This window comes from Dermacentor variabilis, chromosome 8, assembly GCF_050947875.1.
Source record: "Dermacentor variabilis isolate Ectoservices chromosome 8, ASM5094787v1, whole genome shotgun sequence".
Classification (NCBI taxonomy): Eukaryota; Metazoa; Arthropoda; class Arachnida; order Ixodida; family Ixodidae; genus Dermacentor; species Dermacentor variabilis.
Genome location: NC_134575.1, coordinates 123,291,702 through 123,309,079, shown reverse-complemented (window position 1 = coordinate 123,309,079; position 17,378 = coordinate 123,291,702). Strand labels below are relative to the sequence as shown.

At 44.8% G+C, this 17,378-nt stretch overlaps 1 protein-coding gene across 1 annotated transcript in view; it reads left to right on the top strand.

The window, feature by feature from the left end:
* The window catches only part of LOC142590569 (guanylate cyclase 32E-like), a 154,508-nt gene that overhangs the window by 22,893 nt on the left and 114,237 nt on the right, over positions 1 to 17,378 (top strand). Inside the window, exon 3 of the mRNA XM_075702855.1 lies at positions 1,463 to 1,582. Within this exon, the coding sequence (XP_075558970.1) occupies positions 1,463 to 1,582 (120 nt within the window). The remainder of the gene's footprint in view (positions 1 to 1,462; positions 1,583 to 17,378) is intronic.

Here is a 17,378-nt window from a genome sequence, read left to right as displayed (position 1 = left end):
ACGCGATTACTTCGTTCCCGCACTTCCGATTTTCATCGTTACATACGATTTCAATAGTAGTTTTGTAGACGTTCTGTGGCAAATACATACCCACAGAAGAAAGAATCAGGAAAAAAACGTGCAGAGAAATTATTCAGGTGATTCGGGTACTACAGACACCATTACAATGTCGGGATATTGGCGACACCCTTCAAACCTAAACCTCCTCAGGGATGTCGCGAAAACTACGTCCAGAATGCTTATATGCCATACCCGGTCGTACCGGTGCGTTTGTAAAGCCCTTTCCTCTAACAAAGACTGCGGAATAAATTTCACTTCTCTTTAAAGTAAGGTAGGCAGAATACGGTAGCTAGAATACTGGCACTTTCATACACCAACCTAACATTATTTATACTCTTTGGATTTTGTTTTACTGCGGATAACTGGAAAATTGTCAAATTGATATGCACTAGGATGATAATTCCGCCTGTAGGCATTGAACAATATTGCACACATACACTTTGATGGAATGCTTCTCCATCTTGGGAATTAAAGAAATCATTGAATGACTTCTTTATTTTCTTACGTCTCTTACATTTGAACGTGATCGAAGCTTCCTGGTTCGCAAAGAAAAACTAAGGTGGGCACTTGAGGGAACGCGTTGTGTCGACGCTCTGATCGTCCACGAACGGGTAGGTTCTGACGTCACCACACGAAGCGGCTCTCCGAGCTGACCATTTCAGTTTCAAATTCGATAGACGTATTTCTGTTATCTAAAGTTACTTTCACGTTTCGAAGCAAATTAGCTCACTGTGCGTGTGCGACAGGAGGTTCTATGCAAGATAAAACAATCCGTTATCCCATAAAGGCTCAAGAAAGAACGCTGGTATTGGCCATGGAGTCCTTGTCTTGTGCTATTCTACGTTTAAATACACTACGGCGCCTACATGTTAACTTGAATGTTTCTCTTATACATTTGTGGTGTAATACATGTCTGTCATGCGTAACCTGAAGCAGGCTAAACTGTCCGAGCCTGGCAAATTTCCGCGCTTTCAAATAAAGATAGAAAGTATAGACACACAGTTTCCGGAGCCTTAACTAAGGCACCGTAAGGAAGTGACCATAGTTTCTTAAGATACGTGTCCTAGGGAAAACAGAGCTAATGATCATTCATAAACGTATTGTTTTTTTTTTGTAAAGGAACCTTTATTTTCACTGTCGTTTGCACTATAGCATTACGCTGTTCAACATGCACGCGTGGTGCTAGTGATCTTGCCGGCAGATTACGCGGGTGATTTACTCGATGCTTAAGTCCTTCGTAGATCAATTATTTCTTTTTTAAACTAGGAAGCAAGAGTCAAGCAAGCCTAGCTTTGGAAGCGAACAGGCCTCGCGGAAGAAGGAAGCTTATTTTTTATTTTATTTTACAAAAATACGGATGGATTAGCAGAGCATGCACCTTCTAATTAGGATGTTTTTGCAGCGCTGCTCGGATCTACGAGTGTCCGGCCGCTCTTTCCGGACGTTTGCCCGGACCCTGCCACCGCTGTCCAAGGTCTCCAAATCGGTCATCTCGCTGCTGCGTTACTATCGCTGGGACCAGGTCAGTGTTGTGTCGGTTATGGTAAAGCGTGGCGTTGTAATGAGAACAGAACAGCGAGAAACTTGCTCTAGTCGAGTTCTTTCAAAGCCAGGAGAGTTAGGACATACTTAGTAGGGCAAAGCAAACAAAATCAGGAGGACGGGCACGAAAAATGGTGTTAGTTATTCACGCCCTTCCTCGTGAATGAATTTATTTTGCGCTACTTTCCGTTACCAATTAGCCATACTATTTACTACTTAAATCAAGCGAGATGTAGCGGCAATAAAGGATGCGAGCCCATATTTATCCTGATAAGCAGGCTAAGGTAAGTATTTGACAATGTAATTGTTTTACTCGCAGCGCGTTTAGCGCTGAAACGTTGGTAGGAGAGAGAGGCAGTCAATGCTTAGTTTCCATGTATATATATATACATGGAGACTAAGCATTGACTACCTGTCTCTCCTACCAACGTTTCAGCTTTAGCGTTCAGTCAATTTCGTCATTCACGCAACCTCTTAAGAATGTGCCAATCTGTGCCTCCGCTTCTCGATATCACCGACAAATTGAGCGAAAAGGTCAATCGCGCACCTGAGGCACAAGATTCACGACTCTAAAATCAGAGACTGCTACCTTCGAAGATTCCTTCAAGCGGTGCCGGCGCGGGGATAGGCGCACCAGCTAAAAGGATCATTTTACTTCGGCATCGGTGAGCTGCTGGAAACTTGGTTCGCGGCGGCCGTCTGCCCGTTTCCTTACGCTCACGACGACCGCTATTTTTCGTCGTCGGGCTTCCTCGTCATCCACAGCTTCACTGTCACCTTAGGGAGAAGAGAATATATCAGCCTTTCTCCCGAACAGCCATCGCTGCTATTCAAACCCACGTCGCTGCAGCAATGCGTATTCAGAGGTCTGGCGCGCCAACCACTCAGCTATCGCGCAATGAGAGCGCTGGAAAACTGCTGTGCCAGGTTTTCTGTTTCGCGCGAACTGTGGCAGTGGTCGTGTAGGCGCTTGTATTTATCAGAGGCCAGCACAGGATATACGGTACCGGTGAAAACAATACTGTGCGAGGGTGGAAATATGTGCACCGGGTATAAATTGTTCTTGAAAACATGGCAGCTTCTCGGCGTGCAATTCTTCGTTGTCGTACTCGTCAAAACAGCGTCGGGGGCACAAAAGGGGCTTACGTGACAATGACGATGACGCGCCTCAAACATTCCACATACTCCAAATAGACGATACGTCGAGATTCAGGCGGTTGGCGTAAAACATCTCAGGCAGCGTCGATGCCGTCACAACAACAACGACGTAACGTGAAATTGTACCACAGAGTTTGTTAAATATTAGGCCACAGTATTTCCAGTTGCCAAGTGCCCAATGTAGTATACGGCGAAATGTACAGAAAAAAAAACACTTTCGCTCAAAATACGCTCAAATCTTCTAGGTGGCACTGCATCAGTTGGCTCGTGATATCAGTTGCAGAAAATGTGTGCGCCCCAGAGTTGAATACTCCGATTCATTGCACCTGCTTTTAAACCAGAAAGTTCCTCCTCACCTGCGGCTTAGGCAGTGATATGCACAAACAGTGACATTCAAAATGCGTGAGCAAACATCATGACTAAAGTCATCCTAAATACCACGCTGCCAACACGTCGGGCTGGTAGGTACTGTAAGGATTGAGAGGTCAATCCCACCGTTCGTAACCAGTTGTCAATATTGCAGTCGGGCATGAATTAGATGGTAGCTGGCCCATGCCGTCGTCCAACTTATCCACGCTGAGGACGTTGTTAAAGGGAAGGACTGCTTCTCATCGAGAACGAGGAATATGGGTTTATTTTCAGTATCTGCATAAGGACGTTGCAGTTCATCAGTCTAGCATGACTGCGACAAAAAGTACCCTGAGCAGCCGCACAACAGCGGTTTATAAACACTCGGTCCCTCCCTCGATCCCAAGGTGAGGGGACCACTTCACCTTGGGACCAGGCACCGTAGATGAGGGCTTACACACACACCTCTTTGCGCGAGGTTCACGGTCTCCAACCGACGTCAGACGGTCTTCGCAGAACTCGGGGCTGACGTCAGGAAAGGCACATCCGATTCCCCGAGCTGACCCCCGCAGCGCGGCCACCGGTTGTCTATTGTCATGCGTCTTGAACGGCGCGTGGGAAGGGGCCTCCGGAGACGTTCCCTCGGCAACTCCCCCGCTCATAGCAGATCATATCGGTGGTGGTGGGTTCAGTAACAATAGTTAGTCCGCCGATCGCGTTTAGTCACAACGGCGCCGAGGCTAGAGCGTAACGGTGGCTTTCCAAGAAAAGTTGACGCCGCTGTCGAAACTGGCTGACAAAACTTGCACCTCAGTGAGGCGTTCTTAACAGTACTTGGACGTTGTCCAGCTGAATGATGTAAAGGGCAAGAAGCACTACGTTACACAACTTCGCGAGACTTATTATACTGTCCAAAGGGTAACGTCACCTTGATAACACAGGTTCCACGAAGGCTGCACGTATCAAGTACACTCAGTTCCTCCATCGCTTATTCGACAACCGTTTTGCCGCAGATGGGCCCACTGTTCAAATGAGCCTGCCCCCCAGTGCTACGGCCCGACGTTGTGTTGATGAGTATGCACAGATATGGAACATGAAGTGGACACGTAGCAGTCACAATATTTAAATAGCAAGATACTGGGCCAACTCTTAAAAACAAACATAGCATAAGCCCTTGGCCAAACAGCTGTTATTGTGTTTTTCCGTAAATTTATACATTTCATCTAACTATATCGAACCTATCTAGAGATGCGGAGCCTAAGATGGCTAAAATGTGTGCATGCATTTGGAATCCCATAAAATGCATCATGCGTGCCTAAAGAGGTTGCACACATCACAAACAAGATAAACTCGCAACCCACTCATCTAAATAACATTTTTATTTGTCTAATAGCATGGCAGGTAAATTGATTACTTAATTATTATATTGGTCAATTCATTTCTTTTAATTTTTACCGCAAATTATTACATTATTCTACGGTCGTACCAAATTCCCCCACCCCAAGCAAGAATGTTGCAACCGCTTCGCCATTCTCCCTTAGCGAGTGCGGACAATTATTTGAAGACAAAGCAGGCAAGTGAAATTAAGATGAAGGTCATCACAATGGGAGAATGGTGTTGTCGCAGAGAATGAGTTCAGTGCCAGAAGAACTGCTGCCCTTCTGTTTCTTTGTGATAGTGACGGCTGCGGCCTACAAAATCGGCCTATGGTTTGTCAGTTGTTTGTTGTCAGTTTAGGAATATCATGAAATAATAAATTTTGCGCCCTCATGAGCACTCTACAAAAAAAACGTAGCAACCTTCAGCGATTCATTCGGTGCTACACTCACTCACTACGACAGCAGAAATTTCCCACTGTAATGACAAGCATATTTTTTGCCTACTTTTTCCCCAGATAATTCCATTCGCCCACTACGGGAAACTGGACAAGATACCAGGGGTTATTACGCTCTTGGTTGTAGTGAGGAGTATGGTTCTATAAATGTATTAATTTACACAAGAATTTAACAAAAATATATTATTTGGACATTAGAGAAAGAACTTTATTAAGTAAAAATCCTGTCATGAGGGCCTGAGGGTGAGTCATCCGTCCAGGGCTCCAGAGGACAACGCCTCGCACCAGGCCTGGTCGGGGAAGCCCAATTGGATTTCCAGGTCACTCTGGGCGACGATGGCTGCCCAAGGCTCCCTAAAATAGTGTTGTGCTGATTGGTGTGAATTTTAATTTTAGGCATGTGATTGCGCTGCCATGTAACATGGGGCAAAGTTAGCCTCCCCCCATACCAGGGTCATTGATTGGACCTTGTTAGCCACAGGGCATGCCATGTATTGCCCCAGATGTGGGTAGGTGTTTGTCTGGAGTCTCCTGTACAGCCCAACCTCCTCCACTGTAAATTGCCAGTTTGGTGCGGTGAGTTCTTGGAGAGAATGACGTTAATGTTCTAAGGCATCGCACGCTAATATTTGCTTGTCATTTTCGATTGCAGCGTCTTTCCTGGATTGGATTGAAGTCTCGCGAACAAAAGCGTCTGCCCCTGTATTGTCAGTGAAACCAACATGCTCCGGATACCATACAATGTGATGTTTTTGTCTTAGTCGATCGCCCAAGGCCTTGAGGGCAATCTTGGGGATTCTTCCATGAAGGAAGAATCGGCAGGCCCCCTGTGAGTCCCTGCGGAAGTAAGCGGGCCTGTCTTCGCCCACCCGCGTCTTTATCGCCAGGGCTACTGCAGCTCCCAGCTCGCTTAGGACCATCCTGCACGCCTGTAACAAATTTAAGTGTTATCTTTATGTGACTGTTATCATCGCCTTGTGTTCTTCAAAGATAGTTGTACACCCTGAGAGCATCGAGTCCCTCCGTGAATATCCCGAGCGGTAGACCAAGGGCGGCCTTATGCGCCGTGTGTATTAGGCCTGTTCTGTCTCTTTACGGTTAAGTTCTTCATACGGGAGGCTGTAGGTAATTCTGCTTAATGCAGAAGCTTGAACTCCTCTTATCGAGTCTGATTCGCTTAGTCCTCTTCCGTTCCGCGTGCCTCTTCCTATCATTATGTTGTTTTGCTTGACCGAAGTCTTTAGTGTTTTGAGGGGGTGGTCTGCTCTTCGATTGTGTTGTATCCTCAACGATAAAATCATCACTTTCTTGGCATTCTTTAAGTGTCGAATCCCCAAGCTTGAGTTCAGCTTCTTGAGAGTTGGTATAATATTTTGCGTGCACCGTAATCCAATCCGATTTTTCAGGTGCACATTTCATTCTGTTCTCGGAGGCGAAATCGTGCACTTTGTTTATTGCGTCTTGAAGTATTCGTTCTTTTTCTCCGATTGATCCTTTTGTCGTCTAAAGGGTAAAGTCATTGGCAAAAGTACAAAGTGCAGACTTGAACATTTTTCCATTATGAACAAGTTATTCGTTCCCAAGTTTAATAGTAGGGCTGAGATGATGGCACCCTGTTATTTGCCTCTGTTTGATATGTTGAAGAAGTCGGATCGTGTTTGTGCTATGCCGATAGTAGCCGTTCTTTGCCCCAAGAAGGGTTTGATATATTTATAGGTTTTTTTTTTCACCGCACCTGGTTTCCTCAAATTTTTGGAATATCAGTTCGTGCGCGATCGTATGTAATGCGCTTTTAACGTCTAGTGCAGGTAGCAGATGTTCGCTTCCTGTTCGAATGGGGCTCAGTACCTCTTCCTTCAGTATTAGCAAGACATCTTGAGTCCACAATTGAGGCCTAAACCAAATATGTAGTCTGGCAGCATATTTCCGTCTTCTATATAGTTCGTAAGTCTTTTGTGAATTACTTGTTCAAAAGGTTCTGTGAGCCAAGACGTGAGTAAGATCGGCCTGAGGTGTTGTACGTTATAATCCTTGCCAGGCTTTGGTACTAAAATAATTTCTGCCTCTTTTCATTATATGGGAATTTTCCTGGTGGGCCATACCTCTGTGTTGAAGTATTGAGTTAGTTTCCCAATTTGTTCACAATTTATATTCCAGAGAATTATACTCGTTAAGCGATCCTTACCAGGTGCTGTATTTTTCTTAGATACCTGGGTTGCTGCGAGAAGCTCTGCTTCTGTTAAAGGGGCGTCCATAATTTCATTCGAAGGTCCACCGTATGCTTTCGAATATAACTGATTAACTGGTTCTCCTATGAATCATTCTTTTAGCTTTCCTATTAGTCCGCCGTCTGTGCGCGTGAGTTCTTCCACTATGGTCTCAAGTTCTCGTGACGATTCCGATTTTGTTGCTCCTCAGTCTGACATACTTCTAAGTTTCCTCCACGTTTTCTTTCTAGAGAGGGTTACCCTTTGGGGAATCATTGAGCTGCATCCAATTTTCTGCGTCTCGTTTCTGTACGTAATCATTTGCTTGTTGAGCAATTACCTCTATTCTTGCTGTGAGTTTTCTGCTGAGAATTTGACGGTTCCGGTGTTTTATGAGGCCTGTGTGGCAATCCCATAAGTGTAATAAATGTAGGTCTACCGCGAGGTGTTCCACCGTCACGGTGACGCTCTTGGTATTGGTGGAGTGTGCAGTTCGCACATCTTCAAACCTCTGGTTGACATCTTCTATCTGGCCACCTGCAAAGACATGCTTCCTACATTTTTCCCTATCCGTTATGTGAGCTGTCGGCGGATTTATAGTGAACAGATCGATACACTGATAGTATAATGGTCACTGCCTAATGTTCCGTCTGGGTTCTTCCAGGACGCTGCTTCTACGTTTTTGGTAAACGTCAGATCGGCGTACGTGTCTGAAATCACGCTGTTCCCCACTCTGGTAGGCGTTAGTTGCAGCGCTTCGTGTTGCATTTCGAATTTGTCCGTGACCTGCACCAGCCTGGTAGCCGTTGCAGTGTCCATTACGTGTCCCCAGATAACTGTACATTTCATGACATTACATAAAGAAAAATGTAAATTAGATAAATGAGTGATGACGTTACCTTCCTTGGGGTGCACACAGCCTGTTGTCTATGACATAGCTGCCAAAGTTGTCTACTTCTAACTGCGTACGTGCATAGTTTTAAGCCTCTCAGACTCCACGTGACCAAGTGAGCTAGATTTATTTAGTCAAAATCTATAGCTGCGACTGTGAATCCTTTGAGCTTCTAGGTAAACTAGGTGGCGCTAACGATGCGACGTCGTTGTTCGCATCGACGCCGTCGAGGCTTTCACTGCTGTGGTCTACTAGCAACCTTATCATTGGCGCACACTTTATTGTGGGTATGAACCACGTTTGAGAGAAATCATCCGCATTGTCATGCAGATCCCCATTGTGCAACCGACGCTGTTCTCGCGGCCATGAGGACGAAGAATTACACGCCAACACAGCGCCATTTTTAAGGGCAATTTCTATGCGACGCACATAATGTCATTGTCCCCGACTGCAGCATTGCTCGTTCGGCCTCCAAGATACATGCACAGGCGCCACCGATCTCAGAGTCTGTATGGCGCACAATACCCTGCAGTGATTGCTCGGTGCTCTTTTTACTCTATAGCCGAGTGGTTAGTGCACCCGACTCCCAAATCTACACTGCTCCAGTAACTCAGTGGTGGCAGTTGTGGATATCTCTTTTTTTTTTCACGTTCGCCCGTTGGCGATGCTGAAGCTTGAGATGGCGAGGTTCCCTGATGACGACAACAACCGTCACGTGTCGCAGGTGACGACAATGGTCATCGTCTGCATAGCGGGATTGACTGAAAGATGGTACGGATAGTACAAGCTCAGTTTCGGGCATTTTAACTACTGTGGCAGATCGATATGCGCAAAGAATATGTGGTGTTTAAATAGTCTGGGAAACGAGTGCCACAACTGATATGGCTCATGCGAGCGTTTGCTTTGGAAGCGTTTTTTGTTGTTCAGCAAATGAACTGAAGCGAGAAATAGTTTTGCGAGAATTCATATTATACTCCTGTGATAGCAGAAACGCACGCCAGGCAGAAATGATATTCCCATGGGCATTTCAGGTTTGCATATCAACGTTAAGCGAACATAGAGGAACGGTGTGCAGCATCATATACACTACTGCGTGCTAGTAAACCTGTTTTATCTCGCTTTCTTGTTTTAACTGCCATCTTCATTAGAAAATAGAGTGTTTAAAACAATAACGTGCCCCCTTTGTCAAAAGTACGGAAGCCACGAAGCTTTTAACCTTACCCATTGTCGCATCGTTTCCTGGTGCACTTAATAACTTGCTCCAACACCTCGAGGAATAAGAGCGACAGTAGCCTCAACTTGCTCGTGAGATAACAAACTCGCGCATTAAAATTCAGCGCCTCGCCTCCACACGGACTAATCAGCCAGCTCTGAGAGCTCCTATTGACCCAATGAAAGCCGGCATTATTTCAGCTAACTTTACCGTCCTTAATTTCCCAATTCGACTTTGTTGATTTACAGGTGCGAGCTGCTTATACGCAGCTGAGCCAAATCTCGACCGCAGAGCTTAATCTATCTCGAAATGGCCATTAGCATGTCGTTTTTGCAGCGGCAGACTTCGCCAAACATTACAAAAGATATTAAAGGGGCAATTACAAAAAGCACCTAGTTTAGTTATACCCGGTAACGTAATCTTTCAAAAGTCGTGGAAAGTGGTTCCTTGCCTGGAACAGAATAATGACCAGCCGTGGTGATGTTGCTTTCGCGTTGCGCTGCTGAGCCTGGGGGCACGGGAGCAAATCCCGGGCGCGGTGGCCGCATTTCAATGGGGGCGAAATGCGAAAACGACCGTGTACACTGCATTGGATGAGAGAGAGAGATAAATAGAAGACAGGCATTTGGTGAACGGTTAAAGAACCATAGGGGGTCGAAATTAATCCGCGGTCAAACACTACAGGTGGTCAAAGTTATTCCGTGGGTCCCCGCTTCACCGTGTCTCATAATTATATCATAAATTTGGAGCTTAGAAAACACGGAAATTAAAATTGAAGAAGAAAAATGCTGGCGGAACATTAACATCTTGCATATCACACTGAAAGCCCGGCGCCGGTACGTCAGTGTAACGTCTAGGGTACGAAAAAAAGAATTTCTCGCATTTGTGCTGTTCCGATGCTCTAAAGTTCTCAAAATTTGCGAACTTCTGTTTTGGCTCCTTTAACATACGAGATAATCTACCTCTGCTGATAAATAACTCACTAGCACCGACAATAAAGGGGGTTAAGCGAGGGTCCCGATTTTTATTAAACATATCATGAGAAGCCAACAAAGACTCCAAGGAAAACATAGGAGAAATTACTTGTACTCACTAATTGAATTAAAGAAATGATAAAGTAATGGCAATGAAAGTGGATTACAAAACAACTTCCCGCAGATTGGGGACCATCCAACGTCGTCGCATTACGCGTGCCAACATCGCACGCGTAATGCGAAGACGTGGGATCGTTCCCCACCTACGGCAAGTTGTTTTGTGATCCACTTTTATTGCCATTACTTTATCATTTCTTTCATGTAATTATTGAGTAAAAGTAATTTCTTCTATGTTTTCCTTGGTGTCGTTGTTTGTTGGCTTCTCATGATACCACTATAACCGAGCACACGTGGTCAGAATTTGTGACGTCATGGCGAGCCGTTTCGGAGAGCTCAAGGCGGCGACTGCGCCTGGATTTACTTGTTGCATCTTTTCTGGCGTATCATGCCTCTTTTCAGCGGTGAGCTTATTTTTACGGTGACAGTAGTTTCGGGCTCACTCGCAAAACATTACAATGTCATTGCTTCAACCATTGAAGTTCGCTGCCATTTCTAAATCCCTTGGTAGAACTTTCCGAATAAGGAAAAAGATCGACATGCCCCAACGACGATTTGAACTCTAAATCAGTACACTGCCAGTTGGAGATTGTACTTGTCCCACTCTCTCCCGATGCTAATGTAGTGGAAGAGAGCAAAATTATACTCGTTGCATAAAAAAGTTGCCGATTAATCTATTGTCCCCATAAAAAATGTAATTGATTAAATGGTCTAGTTGCGCCCTACTGAAGTACATGAGCCTTTATGTATAAGTTATCAATTAGTGTTACGTTGCTTTGCTCCTAGCGTTCATTAAAATTCCACCAGATAGTAAGTAGAGCCACAGGCTTTGTCCTTCCCGTGCGTGCTCTTCTCTGTGCGTTCCTGATCTTCACTAACAACCTTCTTATCTTCTTAACTTTATCTTAAGTTCCCTCGGTCATCTTCCCTCATTTCAGTAGAGTATTCATGCAATTTTCATACATTTGCTTGAAGTTTCGCGTTAACAGTCTTCATGCAAAACTTCGCAATGACCAGTCAATTACCCAAAGTTTACGATAGGTGGCCAGCTATCGCACAGCACTACAAGTAACCTGTTTTACTGAGGTTCCGAGTGGAACATAAGGAAGCTTTTTCACTTGGACTGAGCCTAATTCCTTTTACACCAGGGATGCAGAAAGAGCAGTTCTTTGTTAAATTTATTAGATAGAGTTTTAGATGCGCAGTCGTTTCTACGCCTACCCAACGAGGAAACCCGTCCGTCCGACCGACTGTCACTTCAGTCGAATCGTTGCAAAGAAAATAATGTATAACCCCCCCCCACCCTTCAAAAAAAAAAGAACATTCGCGGTGGTGATTTTCAATCCTGCGAGCCCACGCTCAGAAGCCGAATGTGTCGTTCACTTGGCTAAACGTCCACTTTTGTTTTCTTTATTGCACGAAATTATGAGTAGTGCGCGTCATGCTAAAATTAGTTATAGTAGACTTAGACACACATGCAAAACAAATGCACGCATGCTACGCGCTCCAATGAAAAACTAAAAAAAAAACGGGCACACAAACAGAAGCGACCAGATGCGAAATAAATTGAGGAACGAAATCAAAGGTAGCATCCCCACTACGCACTTGATCAGCCTCTCCTCAAAAGACAGGCCTTGTCGAACGAGGTGACTGCATGTCAGTCGATAATTCGGCTTCTCCATGATGCATAGAGTCCTAATAACGCAAGCAAATAATATGGTATAATACTGATTGTCTTTTTGAAATAAATGAACCGGATACCATAACATGTGAAACGAAGTTTATTTTTGCATAATTCTTTTGTAAAATGTCCCAAAAATAAATCCCTCGGGACAAAGAATAAAGCAATGTTCTATTGCCTCGGATTGAGTATAATGTCTACAATTTCCATTCCACGGCACATATAATACTTTTTTAAATGAATCCGTGTTTTAACTGGCAAGGTGGAAGTGTGCAGCTTAAAGAAAATGTTTTCGCTGCTGGCATAGTACACTTTCTACGGGCACGGAAAGAACACCTTAACCAAATACAGACAGTTACGGCTTCCGATACATAGGTTCAGTGGAAAAGTTCTGCACAAGTGCTATATTTAGCGACGTTCGATCAACTCTAAAGCAAATGCTGCAGAGCAAATCTGCTTTTAGAAATGAAATAGCGTGGGCATGCTCTTTCAGGAAGCCCCATAACGGCAGTTCTTGAGCAATGTTTGTCGCGACAAAAAAGAAAAGGGGGGTGTGAAGCAAGACGAGTTCAGTTAACTGCGAGAAGGAATGGATGAGGGACGTTTTTGTGGCAAAATATACGCATGAACAATTGTCGCACGTACAAATGCAAAAGACAGATTCCACCCTTCTCAAATGGGAGAAAAAGGGTGTCCCTTCTCATGGCTTCCCATGATGAGCGCCATATAAAACGCGCAACTACTCTATGAAATGCATGAAGACGGATACCAGAGCAGAGCACGACATGGAGAACATAAAGAAGCTGAGGAGCAAGAAATATATTGCGTACCTTAGCACTCTCAAAAATGAAGAAGTCACGTCTCCGCTAGGTTTTCACCTTTGGACGGATAGTTGTTATAGCGGACGTCCAATTAGGTCCACTATTACGGAAGTTATCGAGAGGCACACCAAGATATCGTAGCGGAGACTGATACCAATGAATAATCGAGAACACAGAGGTAGTTGGAGCCCACATGCCTAACCAGAAACCCCTGCTTTTATCAAAATTTACGCTAGCTCCTGCGCTTTCACAGAAACGGAGAGTAGTGTTTATTGTCTCGGTAATACGGTGCATGTAAGGCAAGTTCGCACTCAACTTTGTAGCGCACTGTTTATAACAACGTGCTATACCATTCTACAATACATCCCCTAATTGCAGATGTCCCAGTGGTCGGAACAAATATCGCGCTGAACCTTATCAACGGCTTTGGCGAGGTCAATCTGAAGAAGAGCTACTTGATCCATGCTACCATCAAGGACTCAACGTGCGATGTGAACATTTGTTTGTATAGAGCATCCTCGAATGGCGCAGATTTTATTATCACCTACTAACTTAGCAATGACTGCCCGCAGCCTATTTGACAGTACTTTTGCAAACATTTTAGCGTGGACGTTGCATAACGATATCGGCCTTTATCCGTTTACTATCTTTGTTACTTCATTATCAGTGCTCATTGTGATTATGGTTGTGTACCTAAAATAAAGACGGAGGTAGCTCACCATGTTAATAGGCTTCCTTCGAAAGCTGCTCACGAACAGAACAAAGAAATTCCTGCAGTTTTACATAAAATTAAGCACTAAGGCCATCAGAGCAAAGCGTGTTGTTTCGCTGCAGAGTTTCGACGGCAAACTTAATTTCTTCTCGAGTTATTGGCCCGTCAACGCTGAATCGATCATCTTGTAAGTGTGGCATAAGCGAAATAAATTGATCCACTTTGTAAGCATTCTGAACCATAACTGCATTGAAAACATTTCGGCAGTGAGCTTCAAGTATGGTTAGTATTTGCTACGTTTATGCGCATATGAAACCACAAGATTCAGTTTATAATATTTGCTTCGAAAGCGCGTATGGCTTTTCATCACCGAGAATTTTTTTGTGGGCTCCTCACCTGTGAAACTATGTGTGCGTGAACGCACCACTGCTCCTTTGTGCACTTCCGTCTCATATTCCTTTATTTGTGCTGGAGCTGCATTTATCTCGTCGCTATACACATGGCTCCTGGCTTTCATACGCCTACAGCTTGTGAAGTAGATCATGAAGGCGATGTTTTTCGGCTTCTTTTCTTTGAGACAGCTCACATGAAATACCACTCGCCTCATTACATACGTGCAAGCGTAACTGGCCAGCTATTCCAACCGTTAGTGTCTGTCTGAAGACGCGAGACAAGCGAACAAGGAAGGCGCCGGAAAATGAGGAGAATCGCGCGCTGCGGAAAGCACGAAAGAGCGCGCTCAGCGCGCTGCAAAGTGCCGCCAGCTAGATGCAGGTAACACTGAGCGAAGTGGGGATGGAGAAACGAGGCGAAGCGTCGCGGAGGAGGAAGGCAGGCGGATGCGCGCTGGGTTGACCTCCTGTCGCAGTTGCTATAGGGGTTTTCTTTGCGATTCATCCGTAATGGGTTCCTCCTGTGGTAACATCGTCCTCGCTCAATGTACGCTATGTGTACGGGTGAAGGAGTGCGACGGTGAGCCGCCGATGACGGCTCAATTTCGCGTGCGCAAGGAGAGCTAGCGCGCCGTATCCCGTCGTGGCACCAGAGAGAAGGGGGGGAGGGGGTGCTTCGGTCGTGCGTTGTCACGCGGGCTTTATCTTGCACGCGATCTGCTTTGGTGGCAGAGTCTAGGTGGTCCGAGGCTCGCAGCTCTGCGTGCGCTGTGTTCTCCCCACTCAGTTTGCGCTCAAGTGATAGACAACACGCAGATCACTTCGCTCGCTGCAGCTGCCGCGATTCCTCACGCCAGCGTTTTGGCAGCGAGTGTCCGCGGTCATCGAGTGTGACGTATTCAGGTTTTCCTGTTTGCACTGGTACCATGCTGCTAATTTGGTTAGTAAGCGAATGTTTACAATGGGGCATTCTGCTCCGGCGGCTGCTGTGAATCGTGCGGCCGCGCGAGCCGTCTTTAGCAAGATCTGCAATGCGGACAGCGTAGGAGTCAAGCGCCCCGAGAACTTATAGCGTCGCGTTCGCTATAGCACGCATACGCTTGCGCGTCACTCGCGTTCGCGAAGTGAAAGGTCACGAACTTCTTGCTCTCTCTTTGAACATTTCCCTTTAAGCAAACTGTGAAAGCTATCGACTTTGTCTTATCTCTAGTAATAATTCGTTCACTTTGTTTACAAAATTTTCCTCTCGCAAATATTGTCTGTTAAGTTTCCACAATCCGCAGTTTGGAGAAAACTTTCGGCACACTCGGAGACCCCATGAAACAGCGACTAAACAGTGGTATGTGAAAACTACAGGCTTCACGGCGTAGTTATGAATGTGAGAACAGAGCTTCGCCGAAACATAGGTACACACTATAAAGTCGAGCATGAGAGATGCCTTGCAAGTGCGCAGACACCCCACAAGAACGTGTCTAAGCTCCCATGTCTATTAGATTATGGTCATCCGTTAATTGTTCCAGAAAAGAGCACTTCCATCATAACGATTCGTTAGGTATGAGTGATATCTGGAATCACAAAGGCAGTTGACGTCTCCCAATACTTCCAAATCTCTGTCAGTCTCTAGAAGCGGAGTAAAAGAGAGGAAGAAGGTCTTCCCCTCACTCACATTTAAGGGAGCATAAGCACAAATGAACCGCCAATTAGGCAACGAAAAGAGGGGCCACAACACATAAAAAGGCCTTCCCCATCAACACGTAGCGTCAATGAAGAGCGATTTAACTGCTTTCTAATTAACAAAACTAAACATTTACGCTCCGAGAAGGTGTATACCTAAACCATATGAATGTGTTTCACCGGTGGTACAAAACAATTATCAAAGGAGAACAGTGTCTATGAATGCTTTGTTGAAAGATTTGGTTATGGTGGAATAAAAGCCACATCTAGGACCACATGTAGGACCGACTTGGGGCATTGTAAACATCAGGAAAATTCCGATTTAGCGAAAATTTAATGCCAAACTCGGCACATCCCGGAGGCGTTTTGGTGGTCGCTGGATGCGCCTTATGTTGGGGCATTCCTTCACCGACCAAAATACCACGGATCTCTTTGAGCTCATGCGGATCAAGTCGAGCAACACTGGCAGATAAGCAGTCAGTGAGTTGATAGGGATGATAAAGAATAATCAGAGATTATGTGGGTTTCGTAACGGTTGATAATGGCTAGACGCGGATGAATAAGTTGCTAAAGAGGGATAAGGGCTTACAATGGTAGGAGAAACATTGGTAAGGTTGATAAGGATCGATAAGAGTTAAGCGCCTGATCCGGTCATGTACGATAAGGTTGATAAGGATAGTAAGGGTTGATAAGGGTCGTATCGACTGAGATAAAATTGGCACCGACCTATAAAACTTGATGAGGCTTTGGTCGAGTCAGATAACATTGACAACAATCGACATGTGTTCATAAGGACCTGATCTAGTCCTATAAGGTTTACAACGACCAATAAAGGTCCGTAAGGCTTTATACTGGTAGGATCAAGTTTCATAACATTGATAACGACACCGGGCTGCGTAGAAATTAGCAAGTGACAGAACGCTTAAGCATACTTAGAGAGCTCCCGGAGGAGTTCCTGCGGGAATTTTTTCTTCACAGCTGGTAGTAAGTGAGCAAGGTCGGCATAACGCACACGTCGGCAGGTCATTAATGTATATTAAAAAGGGCATACGTTCAAGAATTTAGCCCTGCGGAGCATCCAAATTCACAGACTTAACATCAAACTGTGCCTCACTAACCTAAACAGATTGTTTACGCTCTGTGTCTCTCAGAAAGTGCTACGAATTCCTATCATACCGGCATAATTAAATCTTAAGTATAACTTGAGGTAATGAAACAAATGATTTGGCCAACTCTAAGAAAATTTCTACAGCCAACAATCCTACATCAGTGGGTTTCCCAATGAAGTGGACGACGGTTTACATTTCTATGGTATTGTAGAAATGCTTTCCTAAAGTCACATCATTGAGGTGAAATAATGCTGTGTTTTAGCAGCAACGTTTCCACAATTTCAATAAAGACAGGGAGTTTCGAAAATCCTAGAAAATTTTCTACTTTTTCTTTATCCTACGGTTTATATTTTGATAATAATATTATTATGTTCATTTGAGCTGGAAATATACTCGTCAGAGAAATTGTACTAAGGACATGAGGAAGAACAGCTGAAATTACATCCTTAACTATCTCGGGCATATAAGCACCAATATTCGCAATACCGCAAGAGACCGCACGTAATCCAGATAATAAAGACAAAATTTGTTTGTTATTTGTAATTTGCCTTTGTTAAATTGCCTTGCTTGTTTGGTCTCCCGACTGCAAATACTGTATCAGTAAGATTGAACTTGTACAGAGAAAAGCTACATGGTTCCTTTGC